The following is a 24,970-nucleotide window of genomic DNA, read 5'->3' as shown; positions in this document are numbered from 1 at the left end:
GTCCTGAGCGCTGTCGCTAGCCCAAATGGCAGGGTGTTAAAACTGAAAATGCTTCCCCAGAATCATGAGCCTCAGGTCTCTCTGGTAGTCAGGCCAGATTCCTATGTGTAAGTATGCTTCTGTTAAACCCAGCAAGGATAGGAATTCCCCCTTGTGAACTGAAGCAATAAGGAACGGAGAGTGTCCATGCGGAACAGAGGGGCCCTGAGAGTCTCGTTGACCACCTTTAAGTCGAGTATGGGCCAGAACGTGCCTTCCTTCTTGGGTATTATGAAGTAAATGGAGTAGTGACCTGCCCCTCGCTCTTCCGGGAGTACTGGCACAATGGCTCCTAGCTCGCTGAGGTGTTGGTCAGTGTCTTGCACGGCTACCCATTTTTTGTTTTGTTTGTTGGTTTTTTCATGAGCATGGTGAGTCCAGAAAACGATTCCTGAGGGACCGAGCAAATTCTAAAGCATAGCTTTGTTTTATTATGCTTAGGGGCCACTGGTCTGTCGTGACTTTGGTCCACTTCCACGTAAAAGCCGACCTCCCTATTACCGGAAGAGAGGAGTGAACGGCCCCAATTCATTGGGAAGATTTGGCTCCACTCGTTCCCTGGAAGGAACCGTCTCTGCCAGAACGTCGGCCACAAAAGGACTGGCCCTAGGATTGCTGCCTGCCTGAGACCTGCCTTGAAGAGGATACCAATGATCTGGATGCCCGAAAACTCAGATTTCCTTGGAAATGGGACCAAGAGGGGAAGGAGCTCCTCCCTTTAGGCTTATCTTCCGGCAACCTGTGGACCTTGTTTTCCCCCCAGGGATTTAATCATGTCCTCCAAGTCCTTGCCAGAGAGCAACCTGCCCTTAAATGGCAAGGAACCCAGCTGCGCCCTGGAAGAAACATCCATCGACCAATTCCTCAGCCAAAGAAGTCTGCAAGCAGAGACCTCTGATAGCATAGATCTGGCCAAAATTCTAAGCAGATCGTACAGCGCATCTGCACTGTAGGCCACCACAGTTTCTAGCCGCTCAGCCTGCAGGGCCTCAGAGTCAGACAAGGACTTGTCTGTCTGTAACTGCTGCAACCAGCAAAGATCTGCTCTCAACATAAAACTGCTGCACATGGCAGCCCTCACACCCAGAGCTGACCTCAAAGATCTTCTTGAGATACACTTCCAATTTCCTATCTTGGAGATCCTTAAGAACAGTAGCGCCAGCCGCCAGAATGGTCATCTTCTTGGTATCCGCTGACATCGCAGCATCCACCTTGGGAACATTAAGAAAGTAAAGAGCCTCTTCCAGCAGTGGGTTTAATTGTCCATTGCCCTGCTGACTTTCAGGCCTGCATCTATCAACATATGGACAGGAAGGGACCTGGTTGGGACCATGAAGACCCACTATAACCAGACCCACAGCACTCAGCACAATGCCCTCCTGAGGGGCCTCAACGCCCAGCTCCTCGAGAACTGTGGAGATAAGAGGGGCCAAGTCCTCCTTATGGAATAAGTGGACCACCCTAGGGTCATCAGTCTCTACCATCTGAGTCCCTGACAACAGTTGATCCGGATCCTGGTTAACTGTATGGGGTTTACCCCCTGGGGGTCCTCGGGGAAACGCCTGGATCTGGCAACACCCTCCTTCCCCAGTACCCTGGGCTTTTTCAGGGCAAAGACCCCCTCCTTTCCAGGGGCCCTGTGGGTCTTGGCAGACTTGGGAGGGGTTCCCTTATTCAAGTGTCTTTTTGCTGCCTTCCTGGCTTTAAAAGCCTTATGCAGCAATAATACAAAATTGGAGGAAAAAGGAGGAGTCTGAGGCCCCCCCGGGGCCCTCCTCCGACAAACACGGTTGATCCCCAGCGATTTCGCGCCCCCCCCCCCCAAAGGCTCCTGCCTGCTAGGATAAGGAGGGAGGGAAATCCCCCCTCCCCTTCTGCGGCCCGTGCAGGAGTCGCGAATGCAGTCAAAATGGCTTCCATTCCCGCGCTGAGCGGGAATGGGTCCCCCGAAGCCTACTGCGCCAGAGTGAGCCTCCTAGGCTTCCGGTAAGATCTCCACTGTGCTCCCGACACAGTCTCTCATGTGCCCTCCCCCCGGGGAGGCACCAGAAACAAAGGGCACCATGCACATCACCACACGTGGTGCAGGCCACACCACATAGTATCGGGGCGGACCAAAGATGCACTGTACCCCGGAGGACAGAAAGCTTCGGGGGGAGTGGGGAGAGAACCGTCCGCAAAGAAAGGCCAAAGTGGTAGCAGCACGGAGAGCCTACCTTCTGTCCTATTATCTTCAGTTTTTCTTTTTCTTAACAAAACGTTAATCAACACAAACCAGGCTCTGCAGGCTCTCTGTGTCCCCGTTCTCCCCCTCTTTCCCCCCCCCCCCACCGAGTGAGTGAACCAGGCTCCCTGGTATCACTCTGGCCACTGCCAGACAGGGTGAGCTTGCAGGATCTCCGACCCTCTGCTCAGCTGCCTCAAATACCAGGGGGGAGGATGGTCCCACCAGGATCTGACTACCCCCTGGGAGACTGTAGTCTTCCTCTATTGCTTTGCTTTTCTTTCCCTTTTTCTTCAGACTGCAGGATTTTGCACCTCCACCATCTGCTGGAGACAGAGAAATACTGACTTGACTGCAGGTGGCACCTCGAGATATAGAGCAGTGTCAGTCAAAAACTTCTCTGTCTCCATCTCCTGGGCGGGAGGCAAAACCCGGGAGTCTGGACTGATCCAGGTACGTACAGGGAACTATGCTTTTGTCCAGGGATCTTACTATAAGCCGCGCATGCTGCAGACTTTAAGATCTGTACTTTCGTATTCAGATTTTCGATCATAATATAAGCATTTATTCTATCCTCGCTAGACTACTGCAATGCTGTATTTATTGGCTTGCCACTTTCACACATAAAAACTTTACAGCTGATTCAGAATTCAGCTGCTCGCCTTATTTCTGCTACTTTATTGCTAGAACATATCTCTACTGTTTTGGCCAACTTACAGTGGCTACCAATTGTGTGGCAAGTTAAATATAAAATTGCCATACTTGTCTTCAAGGCTGTCCACTATCTGGCACCGCCTTGTATTGTTTCTTCAGTTTACAGATATCAGCCTTCACGATCACTACGTTCTTCAAACAAAAATCCATTAGACATTCAAACACTTAGGCACACACACTTGATAGAATCAAGGGAGCGGATCTTTCAAATATCAGGGCCTGTGCTTTGGAACACCTTACCAGAGAAAATTAGAGCCAAACATGACCTCCTCCGTGTCTGTAAACTTCTCAAGACACATTTTTTTTGCCTTTGCCTTCTCAGAATGATGTTCGTTTACATTCCCAGTTTTCACTTGTCTGTATTATGACTTTGAGGTTAACTGTTTACTGTGCTTGTTTCAATTAACCTGATCTGGAGTTTTTATGATTTCTGAGTATATTGTCTGTGATGTATTGCGAAAATGTATCTAATTTGTGATTTACTGTGTACGTTTGTAATCTGAAATTTACGGATCAGCTGACTATACATTTTATAAATAAATACGTCATCCACCTTGTTGGCCTGCATTTGAGTTTGGCGTTTGAGGCTTTTTGTGGGACTCTGGAAATGTCCCTTTGGCAAGCAGCAATTCCATGCATCCTAGCCTTTCTCCAAAGAGGGATGGATAAGGGGTTTACCTTGAATTCCCAAAAGGTTTAGGTGACAGCTATTTCTTGTTACCAAGAAGTCAAGGTGGCGTGGCTATAGCGGTTCACCTGGATGTTTCTCAGTTCCTTATTGGGGGGGGGGGGAGGTCATGAGATTATGGCCTCCTTTTCGGCCAATTGTACCTCCCTGGGACCTTAATTTGGTATTGAGGGCCCGAACAGTACCTCCTTTAGAACCTTTGAAAAAGGCATCCTTGAAGGATCTTTCCTTGAAGACAGCCTTCTTAGTGGCTATCTGCTCCACTCGGTGAGTTTTAGAGCTTTAAGCATTATCTTGTCAAGACCCTTTTCTGATTATTTCTGCAGATGTGGTCACACTCCACCTGGTGCCATCCTTTTTCCTGAAAGTTAACTCTATTTCATATTAATCAGACTGTATTTTTCCGGCCTTTTCCCGGAAGGAGTATGGAGATGGGTTTTGTACTCTTTGGATGTCCAGGGACTGCTCCTTGGATATTTAGAGATCACAAATGCTTTTAACAATTCAGATAAATTGTTTGTATTTTTTGGGGATCCGCATAAGGGGGAAGGTGCCTCCAAAGCTACTCTGGCTCATTGGATAAAGGAGGCTGTTACCTTGGCTTCTTGCCAAGAGTGCACCCAAAGTTTGCCAAAGAGGCCTTCAAACTTTGGGTGCACTCCTCCAGGGCACTGTCTGCCTCATGGACATAGATGTAGGCGCTTCGCCTGCAGACATTTGTAGAGCGGCCACTTGGTGGCCTTTACATGCTTTTGTGAAACATTACTGGCTGAATGTTCTGCCCGGAGTGGATTCTCAGTACAGCGCTGAGGTTCTCAGGGCTTCCCTTGCTTCTGTGGGCTTTGGTACTTCCCATCTCTAAAGGACTGGACTGGTGTAGCAGGATGAGATGGAAGGAGAAATTTTCTTACCTGTTAATTTCCTTTCCATTAGTCCTGCTACAGCAGTACAGGACCTACCCAGGAAGCGAAGCTATCTAATCTCAAGGGTTAGGTATTTGTCTGTCTGCTGCCTGACTGTACATAGTTGTGTTTTGTCTTTTTGAGCTTAATTGCTACTTTGCTGTTATTTCCTAGTTAGATTGAAAGCCCCAAGAAGTCATCTTCTCAGGTTCATTTGGCAGCTGCTTATGAAATTCAAAATGCAGAGTTTGATCCGAAGCTTTGTCAGAGGTATACTGCATTCCTGCTATGCTGTACCATCACTAAGTAATGGCGATGATGTCGCATGAGGAAAACACTGTTGTCTGCTGCCTCCTGCTGGTAGGGGGAAACACCCATCTGAAGGGACTAATGGAAAGGAAATTAATAGGTAAGAAAATTTCTCCTTGTGGGTGGGGATGGAGAGGCTGGGTGAGTGCAAGGCCTATAGGGTTTGCCTATATCAGTGGTCCCCAACCCTGTCCTGGGGGCCCACCAGCCAGTCGAGTTTGCAGGATATCCACAATGAAAATACATGAGAGAATATTTGCATGCACTGCCTCCATAACATGCAAATGTTCTCTCATGCATATTCATTGTGGATATCCTGAAAACCCGTCTGGCTGGTGGGCCCCCAGGACAGGGTTGGGGACTACTGGCCTATAAGACCTAATACACTTACACCAGCCCTGGCTGCACTGGCTCCATGTGGGAAAGCAGGATTCCATCTAGGGTGGCCAACTTTTCCATGGGCCTCTCTCATGCAGTTTTGATCTCTCTCGCAAATAAAGCCTTTCTAATACACACCCACTCCATTCTTCCCCATAAACACACAGCCTCCTCTTATTTATTTATATACTAGCCGTTAAGCCCGAAACAACGGGCTACATTAAAAAAAAAATGTTTCAGTCCATTTCCTTCCCTCTCCCCTTCCTCCCTCCCCCTCACTTTCTCCTCCCCTCAGCTCACTCTCGCCTCCCTCCCCTCACTCCTTCCCCCTCTCTCATTCCCCTCCCCTTTCAGCTCATCCACAACCAATAACGGGGGCTGTCCCTCCCTCCCTCGCGCGCACGCCGCCGCTCCTGCTCCTCCCGCTCCTGCTAGTCGCTGCCGCCGCCGCTGCTCCTGCTCCTGGCGACCCAGCGCCATTTTTTTTTTTTTTGGGCTGTCTGGCCGACGTGCTCGCATGCGCGGTAGAGCTGCTCTCTACTGCGCATTTGCGGCACGTCGGTCAGGGCTCCCTTATCTAGTAGATATACACACACTCACTCACTCACTCTCTCTCACACTCACTCACACTCTCTCTCTCTCTCACACACAGCCTCCTGTCTCAGACACAGGTGGTTTGCTCTCCCTTTCCTTAAAACTTTCCCAGCCTTTCATCTGTGTCTCTCTTGTGCCACTTGTCTCTCAATATGCACTCTCCACCTCTGTGTACTTCTCTTGTGCTGTACAGTCTCCTTTGTGTCTTCCTTTCCTTCCCCCATTTGTCTCCTGCCTTCCCTCTCATTGTGCCTCTCCCCTTCCTGTGACCTCCCTTCCTTTCATACCCCCTGTGTCTTTCTTCCCTTGCTCCCCATTTGTGTGTCTTCCTTTCCCTCCCCTTTTCTCTGTGTCCCCTCTGTCTCTCCCCTTTCCCCACCTTTTGACTCTTGACTGTCTTTCTCCAACGTCCCCTCCTCTGTTCCTGTATCCCTCAGCTTGCTGCAGCCTCTCTCTTGGGTCTTGGCCCAGCACTCAGTGAGGGAGGGGGAGGGACCCAGAGGGCATTGCTGCAAAGATCTGTGGGGGACTGGGAACCGAGGGCTGCTATGCCCCGCCTCTTCTGTCTACCTCAACCAATCACAACACAGGAAAGAAGGCAAGCAGGCAGGAGCACAGCTCAGCTCTTGGCTCTTTCCCTTTAACCAGGAAGCTGTGAGAAAGAGAAGCCTCTTGCAAAAACCCGATTTTCAGTGTCTGGTCAGTACTTTTGACCGGACGCTGTATAGCACACCTGAAAACCTGTCTGTCCGGTTCAAAACCGGGCAGTTGGCAACCCTAATTCCATCCAGAGCTGTGCTGCTTTGGGTCAGTGGCTCTCCTCAGTCTTGGCCACAGCTTATTTATTTATTTTTTTTTTTAAGTCTCAGGGAAACTGCGTGCATCACTTCTGATCCCCCCCCCCCCCCCCAAGGCATAGCACATAGTTAATGGAAATGTGTTGGAGTGGTGGCCATGGCACATGAAGTGGAGGCAAGCTGCAGTCACAGAAAGGAGGAGGTGAGCCAGGAGGAAATGCCTGTGCAGTGTTTGGGAGGCTTTTCTCTGAGATGGCCGGGCTGAGCTCTGAAAGGGGCAGCTAGATATGGAACCAGATTCAGAGAAGGGGTGGGAATGGGAAAGTGAGGAGACTGCTGCAGACTGGGGAAGAGTATGTGCAGCATGCAGAAACTTTACATAATGATACGGCAGTGCAGGAGTGGGGGGCACGTAGTGTATGAGCACAAGAGCAGCACAACAGTAGGGGAATATGTATGTCAGGGAGATACCCACACAAATTCTCTCAAACACAAAGTTAGTGTCTATGTCTGAGAGACTGTATGTCTGACACTGGCTGGTAGGGAATCCAACTAATTGCATAGATAGAAGTGGGACTGAAGCTCTGCTTGCTAATCCCTGCTCTAGGGTGTGCTGTACTAATTTAGTAAAAATGTGAAATTTGTTGGAGATTTTTTGGCTCTGTTCTGCTAGGCTCTGGGTCACACAATGTATCTCTTGAAGGTCAGCTTGGCTACCTTTTGGGAGCTGTTGAAACGCATCCAGGGAACGTGCACGAGGGAGTCAGACAGATGCTCTGTGGGCTGGTTTTGAAAACATCTCTCAGGCTGATACTTTCCTGCAATCCATCTCTGCCCAACACTATCCTTTCTATCCCCAAGCCTGACCTAGCATACACCCACATCCCCCTCAGTGCTCTCTGTCTAGATTTCGGAATACAGGGCTAATGCAAGAATGTCATTCAACAGAGAACAGCCATCAGCTTTCTTTTCCAGTCCCTCTCCTCCCAGGCAGCATGCAGGTGGCAGTGAAGCTGGGTTTGGAGCAGATTAAATAGGCAAGATTCAGAAAACTTTGTTGGCATGAGAATTTTACAAGTGTTGCCAAAGTAGTCTGTAGAATAATTAAAATAAAAGGATAGGAAAAAGAAGGGGAAAATTTATAAGATGGTAATACATTAAGTAAACACATATGTTGCTCCCTTTCCTCTCTTGTTCCGAGGTGAGTTTGGAGTGGACAAAACAGAGCAAAATAAAGAACTATTCTGCTCCCTAATCCAGCCTCTCCCCTCCTGTTTCTCCTCTTCCTTAGCAGCTTGTAAGGAACAGGAAGGAAAGGATCAGATTTCACAGGTATGTGCACACACCCTGAGCAACAGGAGCATTGACTGATGGTGACATCCAGGCTGATCTCATACAGCCTGACGCCAGGTGGGAGGGCATGCACTGCATACACCCATCCACCTTTCCCAGTGTCTCCTTCACACAAACCTTGGTTCTCCAGCCCCTTCTTCAGACACCCCATCTCCCAGCCCCTTTCCCATAACTCTACCAATCTCTCTATCAAAATCCCCCATGTTTCACACAATTCTCCCCATCACCTCTTTCCCTTATCCCACTGCCAGCGTCTCTAACATAACTTTCACTCTGCGGGCACTGGTTATTTTGTGAGGAAGGAGGAGAGCAGCAGCATATCAAGCAGTATCCTGCTCCTCTGCCGGCCAGGTCTGATTGCTGTACATTGTCCTGCAGCTGAAAGCAGCAATCTGACTTGGCTGGCAGAGGAAGATAGGCCCAACATGCCACCACTCTCCTCTTGCCACGTGATCAGCGCACGTGCAGGGGGGAGGAAGGGGGTGCTGGAAAGGGGTTTGACGGCAGCACAAAGCACCTCCACAAGACAAGCAGGCCTTATCTCCATTGGATTCAACTAGACTGGACCTGATCTCCTGCCACAATTTTGTGGGGACCTGCAAATTCCTCAGGTAGCTACAGATTTTGTGGCCCTTGCCATGGGAGACCAGGGGACCCTGACTGACAGAATTTTAGGATAGATAAAGCGGTGGTAAAAACAAAGTTGAGAGGTTGGATAAAAGACATGGGGACAGAGTGATAGGTTTTAAGTATGGGAAGTTGTATGCTCATCTACCTAGAATGGAAGAGAACCAAAGAAAGAAGATGATGACAAAACATACTGATTTGGATGATAAGCAGTATTGGGCAGGCTGTCACATTTGTACAGGTGATAGCCAGGATATATCTTATCTTTAGCTAGAGAAGCACAGATTGGAACAATCAGGCAGATTGGATAGATTAATTGGCTCTTATCTTGATAATCTACTTGTTACTATGGGATGTGCTTGGCCAAAGTATGGCGCATTTTCTTTTTACACTCCCTCTGTTTTCTGACTCTGAGCATGCGTCTTGTATTAAAATCTTTTCCCCTCACCCTGGTTTTTTCTTTTTGTTTTTTAGAATCGAGGCATTTACATGTTCCGTATAAATAATGAGCATGTGATTGATGCAACACTGACTGGAGGTCCTGCCAGGTAAATATCACACAGGGGGCGCCATTCCACCCAAGCTTCTTGGTATGCAGTTTCTCCATCCAAAAACATTGGCTTGTAGTTATATCAGGGCAGGGTTGGAGGTCCCTCCATTTCTGCAGAGCATGTTGGTGGGGTGGGGAGAGGGCTTCCAGGGCTACAATGTGGGTCTCTTGTTTCCTGGTCGGGGGGAGGGGACCAGGGAATTTCAATAGGTAATGCAGAGTGAGACACAGAAGTCCAGGATTAAGTGATAAGTAATAGATTAAATTCTTTTACAGCTCAGGAGAGGGAAGCTGTTGCCAATGGAGAGGCACAGCATACAACATCACAAAGGTTCATCACAATTGTATTATGCACACTATACATACATAGTTCATAGAAACATGATGGCAGAAAAAGACCGTATGGCCATCTGTCCAATTAATTTTGCATTACATCTCTCATCGCTTCCTTAGAGATCCCCCCTGTATTTATCCCATGCTTTCTTGAATTCAGAGACTGTTTTTGTTTCCACCACTTCCATTGAGAAGCTTTTCCACACATCCACCACACTCTTTGTAAAGAAGTATTTCCTAAAATTACTCCTGAGTCTACCCCCTTTCAACCTCATCTCGTGACCCCTCGTTCTAGAGACTCCTTTCTATTGAGAGGCTCGCCTCCTGCACATAGATTCAAATATCTCAAAGGTTTCTATGACATCTTCCCTATCTCACTTTTCCTCTAGGGTATACATTTTTAGATCTTTAAATGTCTCCTCATATGCTTTAGAACAAAGACTACTGACCATGTTAGTAGCCAGCTTCATCCTGTTTATATCTTTTTGAAGGTGCGGTCTCCAGAATTGTACACAGTATTCCAAGTGAGATCTCATCAAGGAGCTATATAGGGGCAATATGAAATATCTCAAAGGTGATATCAAATATCTCAAAGGTCATATTACCCCTGTATAGGTCCTTGGTGAGACCTCACTTGATATGCTGCTGCTTCCTTAGAGATCCCCTGTATTTATCCCATGCTTTCTTGAATTCAGGTACTGTATTGTCTCCACCACCTCCAATATCACCTGATATTGCCCCTGTATAAGTCCTTAGTGAGACCTCATTTGGAATATTGTGTACAATTCTGGAGACCGCACCTTCAAAAGGATATATTTATTTATTTAAAAGTATTTATTTCCCGCACCCTCCAAAGTTCGGGGTGGGTTACAAATAAAAACATAATATAATTCTGTACATGAGACTAAGTCAAATAAAATTGACAACATAAAAATTAAAATAAGATAATAGAAAATATTTGTAACAAAATAAAAATAATAAAAATTGAGACAATGAAACTACTTCAGTATGGGAAATCAGGAGGTGAAAGGAAAAGGAAAATCATGACACACACAAGTCTGGGAAGGCTTGTAAAAATAGATAATGTTTGAGTGCTTTTTTGAAATCTTTTTTATTGGCAGTTAGTCCTAAATCAGGAGGTAATGTGTTCCAATGAATGGGGCCTGCAATTGAGAATGCTCGCTCTCTGGTTATGGTTAGTCTTATTATTTTAGGGAATGGAATTTATAAAAGGAGCTTGTTTTTTGACCTGAGGTTCTTGCAAGGGGTGTATATATGTAATGCTGCATATAATCAGGTGGAGTTTTTGTAGTAAATCAAACTATGGATAATTGTCAATGTTTTGTACTGGATGCGCCAGTTAACAGGAAGCCAATGCAATTGATAAAGTATTGGTGATATATGATCATAGGGCTTGCTATTGGAAAGGAGTCGTGTTGCTGAGTTTTGTAGAAGCTAAAGTGGTCGGATAGTAGATTGGGGAAGGCCTATAAACAGGAAGGAGTTGGTCCAGAGGGTGGTTACTAAAATGGTTCTTAGTAGAGTAGGTATAATGAGCCACACAAATGGGTCATGTGACTTCATCATATGCTAACTTCAGGAGATGTCTTCCTGAACTTTCCACTTTCAGAAAAAAGTACTGCTGCTCTGTTTTCTGCTTATTTGCCATCGGAGGATGTCCTCCTGCAGTTTTTTTCCTCTGTGGGTCATTCTCAGATAACTCACAACTGTGTACCTTTAAGTTTGGTTTATTATCACTGCTACACAGCTCGACACAGGAATTTAATTTTTGGCTCTTCTGTATTTGGTAATAGTGGTTCAGTCATGTGTGTTTTTTTCTTCTATTTTAATGTTTTTATCTTCAGAAATGTTTTCCACTTTACATTTTGTGACATTTGGTTTTTTTGCACCATGGCCAAGAAGCAAGCCTCAGTGGTTTAAAGAGGTACTCAATGTTTTTACAAAAGATGTCCCTGCTGGATCACTGCATCACATGCTGCATGTGTCTGGGTAGAGACCATGATGTCACTTCATGTAACTTCCGCACAAAGATATTGCTGAGAGAGGTTCAGGACTATCAGTAGAAGCTCCAAACCTATCTAAGTAGCATAAATAAGGCCAGCTTTAAGCTAGCCTTAAAGCCTAAGGAGCAAATTATAGAAGCACTGGTAGCCAAGCCTTATTAAAGCACTCTCTTGGATAGGCCCCAGAGCAAAACAGAGTCTTGATTCTCCCACTTGAGTTATCCTATGGGCCTGAAAGACTTGTCTCAAAATCTTTCAGTACTGAGCTTTCAGCAGAAGCTTCAGTGTTTCAGCATTCCTAGGTATGTTTCCAAGGGTTCAGATATGGTAGAAATACCCCATGCTTTTAACTAGCTGCTAGTAGAGGATCACCTGGCATTGGTTTCCAAAGAACCAACCACTAGGTTTCAAGCAATATCTCTGCTTGGCTTTCGCATATGTCCCATTTCCTATGAGGCCTATACTGATCTTTATTTAATTTATTTAAAAAAAAATGTCCTGCTACATACTCAAACGTTGAGGTCAGTATTGGACAAATGATCATGGAGACATTTGGTGTGAATAGTCATGGCCAATCACTCCTCCCCTTGATTTAAGTAGGTATACCATTAAATCTGTGCCATCTGCCTCTTTGGTGCTGAAGCCAGCCTGTCCTTCAGCTCCTTAATGCATTGAGAAGTCTTGGGGCTCTGAAGATGTTATGTCTGAGAGTGGTTCTGATGCTTAACAGATCTCCTCTTAGGGCCCAATCTTCAGCTGGCAGGAAACTATTTCCCACTGTAAGACCCTGCCTTTTCCCATTTTATCCCAGGGATGAGCACAATTAATCTGTGGAATTTGTTTCTAGATAATGTGGGCAAGGCTAGTGGTATAATGGAGTTTAAAAAATGGTTTGGACAACTTGCTGGAGAAAAGTCTATAAATATTAGCCAGATAGTGGTGGAGACACCTAGGAATCAGCAATATGGAAAGAACTTTCCTATTTGACTCTTCCAGGTATTTCCAAGCAGCCCAGATTGGCTGGCGTTAGAGACAGGATTCTGGACCCAGTGGACCATCTTAACCCAGCATAGCATTTCTTATGTTCTTATAAGGTCATACCAATTAATTTGGAGGTCTTGGACGAATTCAAGGTATCTTTACTTGGCCTCCTTGAAATACAGTAGTACCAAGATGTTGGTGGCAGTGCTTGTCCACCTTCTCTTTCAGGACACCAGGAAGGAGGCATTAGTAACACCCATATAAAGTGCTGTCTGTGAGCAATAAGGTGGAAACACTGTTATTATCCAAGCAACTCCTGGATACAGCCGTACCCAGCTCCCATTTTTACTGATCATAGGGGATATTTTTATTAGTCTTTATATGTTTAACCTGATTTTTTCTTTATATAGGCACTGTTCTGGTTTGCTTTTTTTTTGTTTGGGGTTGTTTGTTTTTTTTACTTAACATTGCTCAGCATTTAATTGTAGTTTAGGTTTGTCCATTTTATTAGTATGCAGTACCTTATTGGTTATGAAGCTGTGCTTTTAATGAATTGTGGTTAATCAAGTTAATAAAACTACCTCCCACATTATGTTGAGGGGGTTGAATCTTCTATCAAAAGGTCCAAAAAGCCTAGGGTTCTTCTGTATCTTTGAGTTGTGAGCCTAAGACTTTGGACATTGTTGGGAAATGGTCTCTTCAGTATATTATACTCTCTCCACAAATGGTGGACAATGAGATCTATATGTCAACTATTTGCACACCCTTTGGACCAAAGTACAAACTTTGGATTTTCCCTTGAGCAAAGCAGGATGAATTCCACTCACTGATGTAGGACTTGCAGGAAAGGCTTGCAGACATTCAAGGAATGGTTTCGTTGGAAAGACAGTAAGGGAAACTGAGGAGCTCCCCAAGGAGGATCATTCACCAAACTCTTTCCTTCCACTTTCCAGCTTGTATTCCATAAATTGTTAGTTTTAAGATGATACTATTGGAAACAACCTTTTTCTCACCTAAGAATATAAGACATTGCCATACTGGGTCAGACCAAGGGTCCATCAAGCCCAGCATCCTGTTTTCCAACAGTGGCCAATCCAGGCTACAAGTACCCAAACACTAAGTGGATCCCATGCTACTGACTCCAGAGGATATTTCTATGTATTCTCTTGGCCCCAGAGGACAGGACTAAAAAAGTCACCAGTGTGAGAACAAAAGCTCTCTTCCCCATATGGCCACCCTGTCAAAACCCAGGATCAAGTTTTTGACTGTCTACGGATAAGTAATTTTCCAGTCTATGCAGTGGAAGATTGCCTTACAGAAAAAAGATTGAGGATTTTAGCAGACACTTGGTCCCTTATAATCTGACAGTTGGTTCTTCCACATCATCAAGGATCATTACAAATAATGATTATTAGGCTACTATCCAAATTACCCTCTGCACCAGGATCTATTAAGATTAGAAATTTCCCTCTTACAGGTTTCAGCAGTTGAACCCTTCTCACCACAGGAAACAGGCTGGACATTCTACTTCAGATACTTCCTGATTCCCTAAAATCATTCTAGATCTACAGAACTTGAATATATTTCTGAAGAAGTTCAAGATATTTCCCTAGGCTCTATACTGCCACTACTAAATCAGGAAAACTGGCTGTTTGCTGGACCTCAAAAGAAACATTTAATTTATGGAGAAACTTCCTATGGCTAGAATATGTATCAGTTTTGTAGTAGGAACACAGCACTTTTGGTATCATGTTGTGCCATTTAACATAGTATCTGTTGCATTTATATTCTCCATGGACAAGCAGGTTGAATCCAGCCACATAAGTAGGTGACAACATATGGTACCTACACAGAAAGTGTGCTGTCAGATCTCAAACACCTAAAAGCCTTTCTAAGCATGCATGGGTATTTGCAGCAGCTGCAACAAAAGTGTGTCTTTGCTCTCATTGCTGCCACCATACTTTTCACCATTTTTCTCATGACATTTTTATGTTTTTAATTTCTTCAGTAATTTTTCTTATTTGAGTCCTTAAAAAAAAATTTCAAAATTATATTTATCTTCAGCTTTCTACTGCCATGTTGGAGAAAAGTGCCAGGTCAGGTGGAAAACAAAATCTTTCAAACTCTTCTCGGACAAACATCACATGCAGCCTCACAAGATGGGTAATTGTCATCCAATGATGCCATTTCAGACTTCTGGATTTCTTTTCTGTGCATGCACAGGAGTTCCCATGCTAGAGTCTCACAATCTCCTTCAGTCTGTTTTTTATTCACGTCACGAACGGTCACAGTTGTCCTCATATGTCAATGTTTCAGGAAGTTAAAAACAAATAGATTTGAAAGCCAACTCAGAATCCAAAAATGGCAATGCCAATGTCAAAATGGTCAAAGATGGGTAAAGTTTTCAAGGAATGTAAAAAAAAAAAAAAAAAGCAGCCATCATAAGATGGCAATAGTGGATCAGCATGGCTACTATTAGCTGTTTGGGCCCAGACCACGATAGTGCTACATGAGGTCCCTGTGGTAGAATGTCCCCGAGGACACTAATTTATTGAGACTTCAAGTTGCAATATGAGCTAAAAGGCTCACCAGGGCATAAGAGTTCAAAATATCATAAAAAGTGTTATAAATCTCAGGATGGTAGACATAGATCTTCGTGACACTCACCGAAAGGGAAGCAGACAGTTAAATTGGCGCTGCACTCTGACAGTGCAGAACATACAACACTAAACTCTTAAGGCTCAATATTGGCGCCAGCCCATCACCAGCGCAGAAGTGTTACCAGCACTGGAGGTGGATAGTATGGCGCAGAAAACCCACAGTGTTGACTCTTCAGTGCAGACATTGTCCAGTTCAGTGCATACAATTCTTGGTGCCGCTGCACTAGCGCAGATAACAGCCAGCAGCAAGCAACCAAGGAGAAAAATTTCCACGAACAAGAGCTGGAGCCACATGCTTCATTTGACTTCAGTTATGAAGGAGCCATGACTATCTTTCCCTACTTACCCAGATTGCTATTCATTTGTCCAAACTTCTGGATGGACTTCAAGACATATGTTGAACTTTCAGATAGGGGAAAAGTCCGTGAAAAAGCCCATATTAGAGAAACTGAAGAAAAAATTAGAAGTGATTTTGCCTTATCCTCAAAGTGAGGATATCATAAGGGAAGAACCAGTTGGAATCTCTTTGGACAAAGATATGCCTTCTCCTATCATTCTTATGTCAATTCTCATTCTAGTTGCTCCTATGTGTCAGGGGATTCAGATGATGATTTATTTGGAGGAAGAGGATCACCAGATTTAACATCCATCCCCTCACCAGGCCTAATAAATCATTTTCCTCACCTGAGAATGACACATTCTTCGTTCATGCAAATGATGTCAGTAGCACTAATCTTTAACCTCCACGAGGACAAAGACACCACAAACAAATTACAAGGAGTCTTGCAATGCCTGCAGATTCCTAAGCAGTACAAAGTTGGCCCTATGCACAATGTACATCTACAATTACAAATTTAAGATATGGAAACCACATTATTTGATCGTACTAGTAGCGATTCAGGAATGTCCAGAATACGAAAAAGTTCAATTATCACACAACTCACTCATTGTGGAGTCAGTCATGAAGAAAGCCAAGGAAAATAAGATATTTTTGAGCTTGCTACCTGGCAAGAACTCAGGTTCTGGACAAATTGAAAGAGAATGTATCTAGTATTGAGGCCTATCAAATTCAATCTCACATGCTCTATGATGCTTTCGGTACCTCTTCCAGGACAGCAGCAATGACTATTGTAGCTCGTAAACTAGCATGGTTCTGGGCTAAAAGAAAACGTACATGACAAGCTAGCAGACACACCATGTGGCGATGGACTGCTTGGAGAGAAAAGAAAGAAAGATATCACCAGACCTTATTATTCTCAATGAAAATATTATAACCCTTACAGCTATTACAGACAAAGACCCATAGTACGACAGCAACTACTACAACCCCAGCAGCAGAATCAACAGCAGCAATCAAGGCCATGAATGTGCTAACAAAGGCAGGGCCAACAGAGGTTAGCTACCGGTTTTTGACAATCAAGCAGCATACCAACAAAACCCATGTCCAGAACTCAAAATAGAGTAGAGATTGTAGTTCTTCCAACACCGCTGGAACCTTATCACAATGGACAAATGGTTTTAAATATTATAAATCACAATTCCAGTGGCAAGTCACCAGTAAAAATTTAAACCCATTAATTACATGCACCAATCTTATTCTTTTTATATTTATTTTGTATTTTTTTTGTATTTTATTACAATTTGTAGGACCTCCAAGTCCACCATGTATATCAGTCACACACTGCTTCTACTCATAAGTCCAACTTTATTTTATAAGAGAGATTCATTATCAATTGACAGACAAGACATACTACCAAGTACTTACAGCAGATCCTACAGCGGAGTTGAAGGTTCGCATTAGAGAAATTATCCAACAGAGTATTGAGGAGGGTTTTCTCTCTAAACAAGAGATAAGGGCATTACAGGTAGAACATCCTGTATGTCCGGTATTGTATACTCTCCCAAAGATTCATAAAAATCTTGAACAACCTCCAGGCCGCCCCATTGTGGCAAGTAGAGGATCCATTTTGGAACAGTTATCAAATTTTTTGGATTTTTTTTCTTAAACCATTTGTCCAGCGGATGGCTTCCTTTGTGCAGGACACGACTCAGATGTTAGCAGGGTTACAAGCTTTATCTCCTCTTCCTAAAGATTGTTGTTTAGTTACATTGGATGTTGAAGCCCTTTATACGAATATTTCTCAAAAACAAGCATTTAGTTTGATTGAAAATGTATTAGAGTCACGAGAACGACATCATCGAGTTCCCACATCATTTCTAATGTCCTTGATGGAATTGGTATTGTTTCACAATTTTTTTTATGTTCCAATCGAGGTACTATCTCCAAGTTCAAGGAGTGGCAATGGGGGCTATTGTAGCCCCTGATATAGCAAACTTGTTTGTAGCCCACTTTGAGGAGAATATATTGTATCCCTATTCATGGTTTAAGAACATCATAATTTGGCAACGCTAGATAAATCTTTTTCATCTGGTCATCTTCTTGTGAGGAGTTACAAGAGTTTTTGACATGGATAAATAGTCAAAATGTGTCTTTGAAATTTTCGATGCATTATGACAGATATTCAGTACCTTTTTTGGATATTACCATCATCAGAGAAGGGGATGGCCTGAAGACTACTCTTTACCGAAAAAAGACAAATCATAATCAGTTTCTACAGTATTCGAGTTGTCATCCGAAGAAACTGAAAGACAGTTTGCCTATTAGTCAATTTCTATGTTTGAGGTGAATATGTTCTACTTTGACTGAATTCAAATCTCAATCTGAAGTGATGTTTATTCGGTTTCTAGATAGAGGATATCCTCGCTCTGTGATCAAGAAGGCTTATAAAAGGGCTTTATTTGCTAATAGAGACCTCTTATTAGACTATAAATCTGGAAAAGATGATAGTAGACTAACTTGTGTCCTACATTACAATAATCATGTGAAAGATGTTTTGGGTATCTTATGGAAACATTGGTCCATTCTATCTCTATGAAAGGTTCAGTGATCTCCCAAGGTTTTTTTTTTGCGAGGAATAGAAACATCCGGGACAGAGTGGTTCGTGCTTGTTTGAGAATGGAACCTAAGGGATCTTGTGTACAATCAATGAAAGGAAATTTCCCTTGTGGCTCATGTGAGATGTGCGCACAAGCAATAGTCGGCCTGGTGTGGCGTCACCCGGGTTCAAATCAGACAATTTTTTGGATGGATCTATAAATTGTGATACAAGCTCAGTGATTTATGTTCTACAGTGCCCATGTGATTTAATCTATGTGGGTTGCACAAAAAGAAAAATAAGGACACGATTAATAGAACACAAAACCTGTATTAAAACATCAAAGATAACTTCCCCACAGGTCAATCCAGTAAAATGCGGCCGCGTTTACCCCGCTCCTAACCCGCTTTCTACTCACTTTCCAGCCGCGTTAGCCCTTCCTGCGATCCACAATCCCCTTTAACCTACTCTTACCGCGTCCTTAAATCGCCGGGTAACCCCTTCCGCACGCGGCATGTATATTACATGTAAACGATCAAATTAGCTATTCCCTACCATCCAGTAACGCGTGCCCCAACTATCGCTTTTTTACCCTGCCGTTTTGCCGCGCATTTAACCTGCTAACTTACCACCTACCCTTACCCCTGCGTTAGAGGCAGGGGTAAGGGTAGGCGGCAAACTTTCCCCCAGCCCCCGCTCACCTGTCCTGGCCGCGTCCATGGGTGCTGGTCTCTGGGGCAGCTCCAGTCCTCTCCCCTCTTCCCGAAGCAACAAAAGCGGGAAAAAAAAAAAAAGTTGCAAGAGAGAGAGGGGAGAGAGGACGGGCAATCCTACACTCGGGATTGCCAGTCCTCTCTCCCCTCCTCCCGAGGCAAGGCGCGAAAGCAGCCTTGCTCCGGGAGGAGGGGAGAGAGGACTGGCAGTGTAAAGCGACGAAACGACTTACTTTTTTTGCAGCCCCCCTCCAGAGACGGACATCGGCGAGGACGACCGCGGCTCAGCTGCCCGCGAAGATGGATGCCTGCACGGGCGAAAGCTGCCCCTGTGCATGCAATTGGGCCGCTCAAGGCGTGACGTCACGACGTTTGGCGTCACGGCATGTGACATCACGTCTTGAGCGGCCCAATTACACGCACAGGGGCCGCTTTCGCCCGTGAGATGCGTCCATCTTCGCGGGCAGCTGGAGGCAGGGGAGCCGCGGTCGTCCTCGCCGATGTCCGTCTCCGGAGGGGGGCTGCAAAAAAAGTAAGTCGCTTCGTCGCTTTACACTGCCAGTCCTCTCTCCCCTCCTCCCGGAGCAAGGCTGCTTTTCGCGCCTTGCCTCGGGAGGAGGGGAGAGAGAACTGGCAATCCCGAGCATAGGATTGCCCGTCCTCTCTACCCTCTCTCTTGCTACTTTTTTTTTTTCGATTTTTTTCCGCTTTCGTTGCTTGCTTCGGGAGGAGGGGAGAGAGGGCTGGCAATCCCGAGCGTCGGAGAACTGTCCACTTCCTGGTACCTGTCATTTCAAATGTCAATTGAAATGACATTTGAAATGACAGATACCAGCGTGTCTGTGAAGCGTTAGGCCCGCGCACCCAGGTTACTGTATAGGCGCTGTATAGCGCTCTATACAGTAAAATGGGTTGCGCGGACCTAACGCTTCACGGACACTTCTTAGACGCAGCTTGCATTTGCAAGCTATTTACATACAAGGATCGAGCGGTAGGTGAGCTGGACTGTGCGTGCGGCAACCACAGGTGCGCCGGGCACTAACGCAGCTCTTCCTACTACTCGTTACTGGATTGACCTGCCAGTGATTAAAGCTGTTGATGATTGACTGCTCGGGTAGTGACCTCCGATACAGAAAAACTGAATAAGAAAGTTTAAAATCCCTGAAGTTGGGGTACAGTTTTTAAGAGGAATGAACACAATATTATAAAATAAAGTTGGACTTATGAGCAGAAGCAGTGTATGGCTGATATACACTGTGGACTTGGAGGTCCTACAAATTGTAATAAAATAATAATACAAAATATAAAAAGAATAAGATTGGTGCACATAATTAATAGGTTTAAATTTTACTGGGTGACTTGCCGTTGGAATTGTGATTTATTATATAAGCCCCCAGATTTCTTTAAGGTTTGGGCGTGGATTTGGTGATTTAAAATATTATAAACCATGCATATGTCCTCAATTTTTTGAAAAATCCATCACAATCCTACACGCACACACCCCCCCCCCCCCCCCCCCCCCCCGTTTCCAGAATCATTTGCAGGCACAGCTGCAGGTATTGAAACAAATACATTTTCTTGAAATCCAAAGCAATTGAATCAGAACCAACAGATCAACAGAAGCAGGGGGTTTATTCCCAATATTTCCTGATTCCAAAAATGTCAGGGGATTGCCATCCCATTTTAGATATCAGAGATCTCAATATGCATTTGGAGGGAAAGATTCAAAATAAATACCTTAAATGCCATCTTACCATTGCTTCAACAGTACGACTGGTTGACAATACTACACTTGAGGGATGCTTATACTCGCATACCGACCAACAAACACAACAAAAAATATCTTTGATTCACCCTGAACAACCATTATCACTACAGAGTCCTTCCCTTTGGACTAGTGGCAGCCCCAAGGGTCTTCACAAAATGTCTAACAGTGGTAGCAGCAAGACTACAAAGAATTTACTCTTATTTCCATACCTTGACAATTGGCTTATTTTAAGTACCTTCTACAAATATTCTATAGAAGACATCAACCACATCATAGGAAAATTAGTTTCTTACCTGATAATTTTCGTTCCTGTAGTACCAAGGATCAGTCCAGGACACCTGGGTTGTGACTCCGCACCAGTAGATGGAGACAGACTAAAACTTGTGGGCGGAGCCATATATGCCCCTGTGCCAGTCACAGCCCCTCAGTCTTACGTAATGTCAAAGTAGCATAGGACAGGTAAACTAACTACAGAAACTATCCCCAACGGGAGCCATGTCCAAAAACCCCCAACTGGAACAAAACTCTCAAAACGAGAAACAGCAACCTAACAACTCAACGAGCGGACTCTCCGATTCTTCAGAGCAGCTGGGGCGGGATCCTGGACTGATCCTTGGTACTACAGGAACGAAAATTATCAGGTAAGAAACTAATTTTCCTTTCCCTGTACGTACCAGGATCAGTCCAGGACACCTGGGATGTACCAGAGCTAACTTACCGAGGGTGGGAAGCAGAGAGTCCCGCACGGAGTACCCCCACTCCAAAACCCCCGGCAGTGTCTCGAACATCCAGCCGGTAATGACGTGTAAAGGTATGCAACGACTTCCAAGTAGCCGCCCTGCAAATCTCCTGGGGCGACACCTGAGAAGCCTCTGCCCAGGAAGCAGCGTGGGCACGGGTAGAATGTGCTCGGAGACCCTGCGGCATAGACTTTCCCCGTACTATGTACGCCGAACCAATGGCCTCCTTGAGCCAGCGTGCAATCGTAGCCCGGGAAGCCGGACCCCCACGCTTTGGGCCTGAGACCAAAAAGATGATCCGTAACTCGGAACGGATTGGTGACCTCTAGATAGCGAGGGACTGCCCTCCGGACATCCAACCTCCGCAACTCCTACATCTGTGGCAGCGACGCATCGTGAATGGGAAAAGCTGGAAGCTCAATGGACTGCTTCACGTGGAACGCCGAAACGTCCGTAAAGAGACTCCAGAATCCGAGATCCGAAGGAACGGCTCTCTACAGGACAGTGCCTGCAACTCTGAGACGCGCCGCGCCGATGCAATTGCGACAAGGAAAACTACCTTTAACGTAAGATCCTTGAGAGTTGCCCGTTTAATGGGCTCGAAAGGAGACGAGCACAACGCAGAGAGTACCCAATCGAGATTCCATGACGGACAGGGGTGGCGCAATGGAGGACGAAGGTGTTTAGCCCCCCTGAGAAAACGCGCAACATCTGGATGCAGAGCCAGGGAACCCTTGTGCCCCTTGCCCCTCAGACACCCCAGAGCCGCCACCTGGACCCTAAGGGTACTGTACGATAAGCCTTTAGCCACGCCGGCCTGCAGAAACAAAAGCATATCGGATACGGGAGCCACGGTAGGAACCACATTGCGCTCCGTGCACCATTCGTCGAAGACTACCCAGATGCGAACATAAGTCATCGAGGTAGACTGCTTTCGGGCCCGCAACAACGTAGCGACTATCGCATCCGAATAACCTTTCCTCTGCAAGTGCTGCCTCTCAAAAGCCATGCTGCGAGCCAGAAGTGATCCGCATCCGCCGAACAAACGGGGCCTTGACGGAGGAGGCCCGGAAACCCCTGGAAGCGAAGGGAAGACACTATCGACAACTGGAAGAGGTCTGCGAACCACGGTCGCCGCAGCCATTCTGGCGCTACCAAGATTACACTTGCCGGATGCAATTCGATGCGCCGAAGAATCTTGCCGATCATCGGCCACGGAGGGAACACGTACAACAGGACACTCGTCGGCCAAGGAAGGACCAACGCGTCGACGCCTTCGGCTCACCTCTCTCTCCAACGGCTGTAAAACCTGGGCGCCTTGGCATTCTGCCAGGTAGCCATGAGGTCCATATGAGGCGTCCCCCGCTTTCGGCAAATGAGGTGAAAAGTCTCCGGCGCCAGCTCCCACTCTCCGGGATCCAGATGATGACGGCTGAGAAAATCCGCCTGAACGTTGTCGACCCCGGCAATGTGAGACGCTGCTAGGTCGCTGAGATTGCGCTCTGCCCAAGCTAGCAAGAGCTGCGCCTCCTCTGCCACGCCAGGACTTCTCGTTCCCCCCTGGCGATTAATGTAGGATACGGTGGTGGCATTGCCCGACAACACCCGAACCGCCTTTCCCCGTATCAGCGGCAGAAAGGACTGTAGAGCCAGACGCACCGCCCGGGTCTCCAGACGATTGATGGACCACTGAGTTTGGGTCGAGGGCCACCTGCCCTGCCCTGCCCAGGCAGACTGCTCCCCAGCCAGAGAGACTGGCGTCCATGGTTACCACCGTCCAGTTGGGCCCCAGGAGAGACACTCCGCCAGTCAAGTGGTCTGCTTGCGGAAGTGGTAGATGAAACTCCTCCGACACCGGCTTCCAACGGGAAAGCAACGCTGATTGCAAAGGACACAGATGAGCAAAAGCCCAAGGGACCAATGATAGAGTTGAAGCCATAGAACCCAAAACCGTCAGATAATCAGAGACCAGTGGTAGCCGAAGAGACAACAAGCGGCGAACCTGACACTGAAGCTTGCGAACTCTGTCCAGAGACAGGAACACTTTACCCTTCCTGGTATCGAACAGGGCCCCCAGGTACTCCAGAGACTGAGTGGGAACTAGGTGGCTCTTGCTGAGGCCCACCACCCATCCCAGGGATCGCAAGAGAGCGACAACCCCGTTGACTGCCTGCCGGCACTGAGTCTCGGATTTGGCTCGAATCAGCCAATCGTCCAAGTAGGGGTGTACCAGCAACCCCTCTCTCCGAAGCTGAGCTGCGACCACCACCATCACCTTGGTGAATGTCCGGGGAGCCGTGGCCAGGCCGAAGGGAAGGGCTCGGAACTGATAATGTCGGCCCAGGATACATAACCTGAGGAACCGATGGTAGGACGGCTGGATGCCGATGTGAAGGTACGCCTCCGTGAGATCCAAGGATGCCAGGAATTCGCCGAGCCGGACTGAGGCAATTACCGACCGAATTGTCTCCATTTTGAAGCGTGGAATGCGAAGGCATCTGTTTACACCTTTCAGATCCAAAATTGGTCTTGCGGTGCCGTCCTTCTTTGACACGATGACGTAAATGGAGTAACGGCCGAAGCCCTGCTGCCCTATGGGCACGGGGGAACTGCCCCTAAGGCTTGCAACCGTTGGAGGGTTCCCCTTACCGCTGCGCGCTTTATGGGGCACTTGCATGGCGACACCAGGAACTTGTCGAATGGGGTCCGTGCAAAATCTAACGCATAACCTTGAATTATCACGTCGAGAACCCACTGGTCCGATGTTATTTGGGCCCATTCCTCGGCAAACAACTGCAGCCGAGCTCCCACGTTTGGGACGAACGACCGCAGCTGCTGCGAGGGATGGACCGGCCTCATCTCATTGGGAGGATTTTGGACCCGCGCCTCCCTGGGCTCCTCCCTGACGGCCGAATCTTTTTCCTCGAAAGGACTGGGACCAAGAGGACGACCGTGAGGGCCCCGAACGGTAAGAAGAGCCAGCGGCTCCCTGCGGACGGGATCTTCTGTTGCCGCGGAAGCGGGAACAGCCCGTGAAAGAAGACCGAGATCTAGACCGATCCTCCGGCAGCCTGAATGCCCTATTCTAACCAAGGGACAACATCAACTCATCCAACTCCTTGCCAAACAACAACTTTCCTTTGAACGGCAGGGCCCCTAGATGGGCCTTGGATGATCCGTCCGCCGCCCAGTTGCGAAGCCAGCGGAGCCGACGAGCCGACACCGCCGAAACCATGGATCTAGCCGAGGTACCGAAGGAGATCATGGAGCGCATCAGCACTATAAGCAATCGCCGCCTTGAGCTGATCAGCTTGCCTGGCCTCCCCTTCCGAGAGACCTGCATTAGCCTTCAGATGCTGTGCCCAGCGCAGGCTGGCCCGCCAAGCGAAATTACTACAGATGGCTGCACGGACCCCTAAAGCGGACACCTCAAAAATTTTCTTTAGCTGTACCTCCAGCTTCCTGTCTTGGATATCCTTGAGAGCTGTGGCTCCCGTAACAGGAATCGTCGACCGCTTCGTTACGGCGGACACCGCCGAATCCACTTTCGGCAGACTGAGCAGTTCCAGCGCCTCCTCATGGCCTTGCTCACCTTGAGGCCCAGCTCCGGAGTGTCCCACTCCCGGAACAGGATGTCCGA

General features: G+C 46.6%; 1 protein-coding gene across 7 annotated transcripts in view; it reads left to right on the top strand.

Moving 5' to 3' along the window:
* Positions 1-24,970, top strand: part of KMT2D (lysine methyltransferase 2D) — a 610,975-nt gene that overhangs the window by 545,624 nt on the left and 40,381 nt on the right. For all 7 annotated transcript variants that reach the window (XM_029594656.1, XM_029594657.1, XM_029594655.1 and 4 more), the window contains one exon: positions 9,100-9,173. In XM_029594656.1, coding sequence (XP_029450516.1) covers positions 9,100-9,173 — 74 coding nt within the window. The remainder of the gene's footprint in view (positions 1-9,099; positions 9,174-24,970) is intronic.

The sequence above is a fragment of the Rhinatrema bivittatum genome, chromosome 3 (assembly GCF_901001135.1).
Source record: "Rhinatrema bivittatum chromosome 3, aRhiBiv1.1, whole genome shotgun sequence".
Lineage (NCBI taxonomy): Eukaryota > Metazoa > Chordata > Amphibia > Gymnophiona > Rhinatrematidae > Rhinatrema > Rhinatrema bivittatum.
Note: the sequence above shows the minus strand (reverse complement) of the source record. Positions and strands in the feature narration are given on the sequence as shown.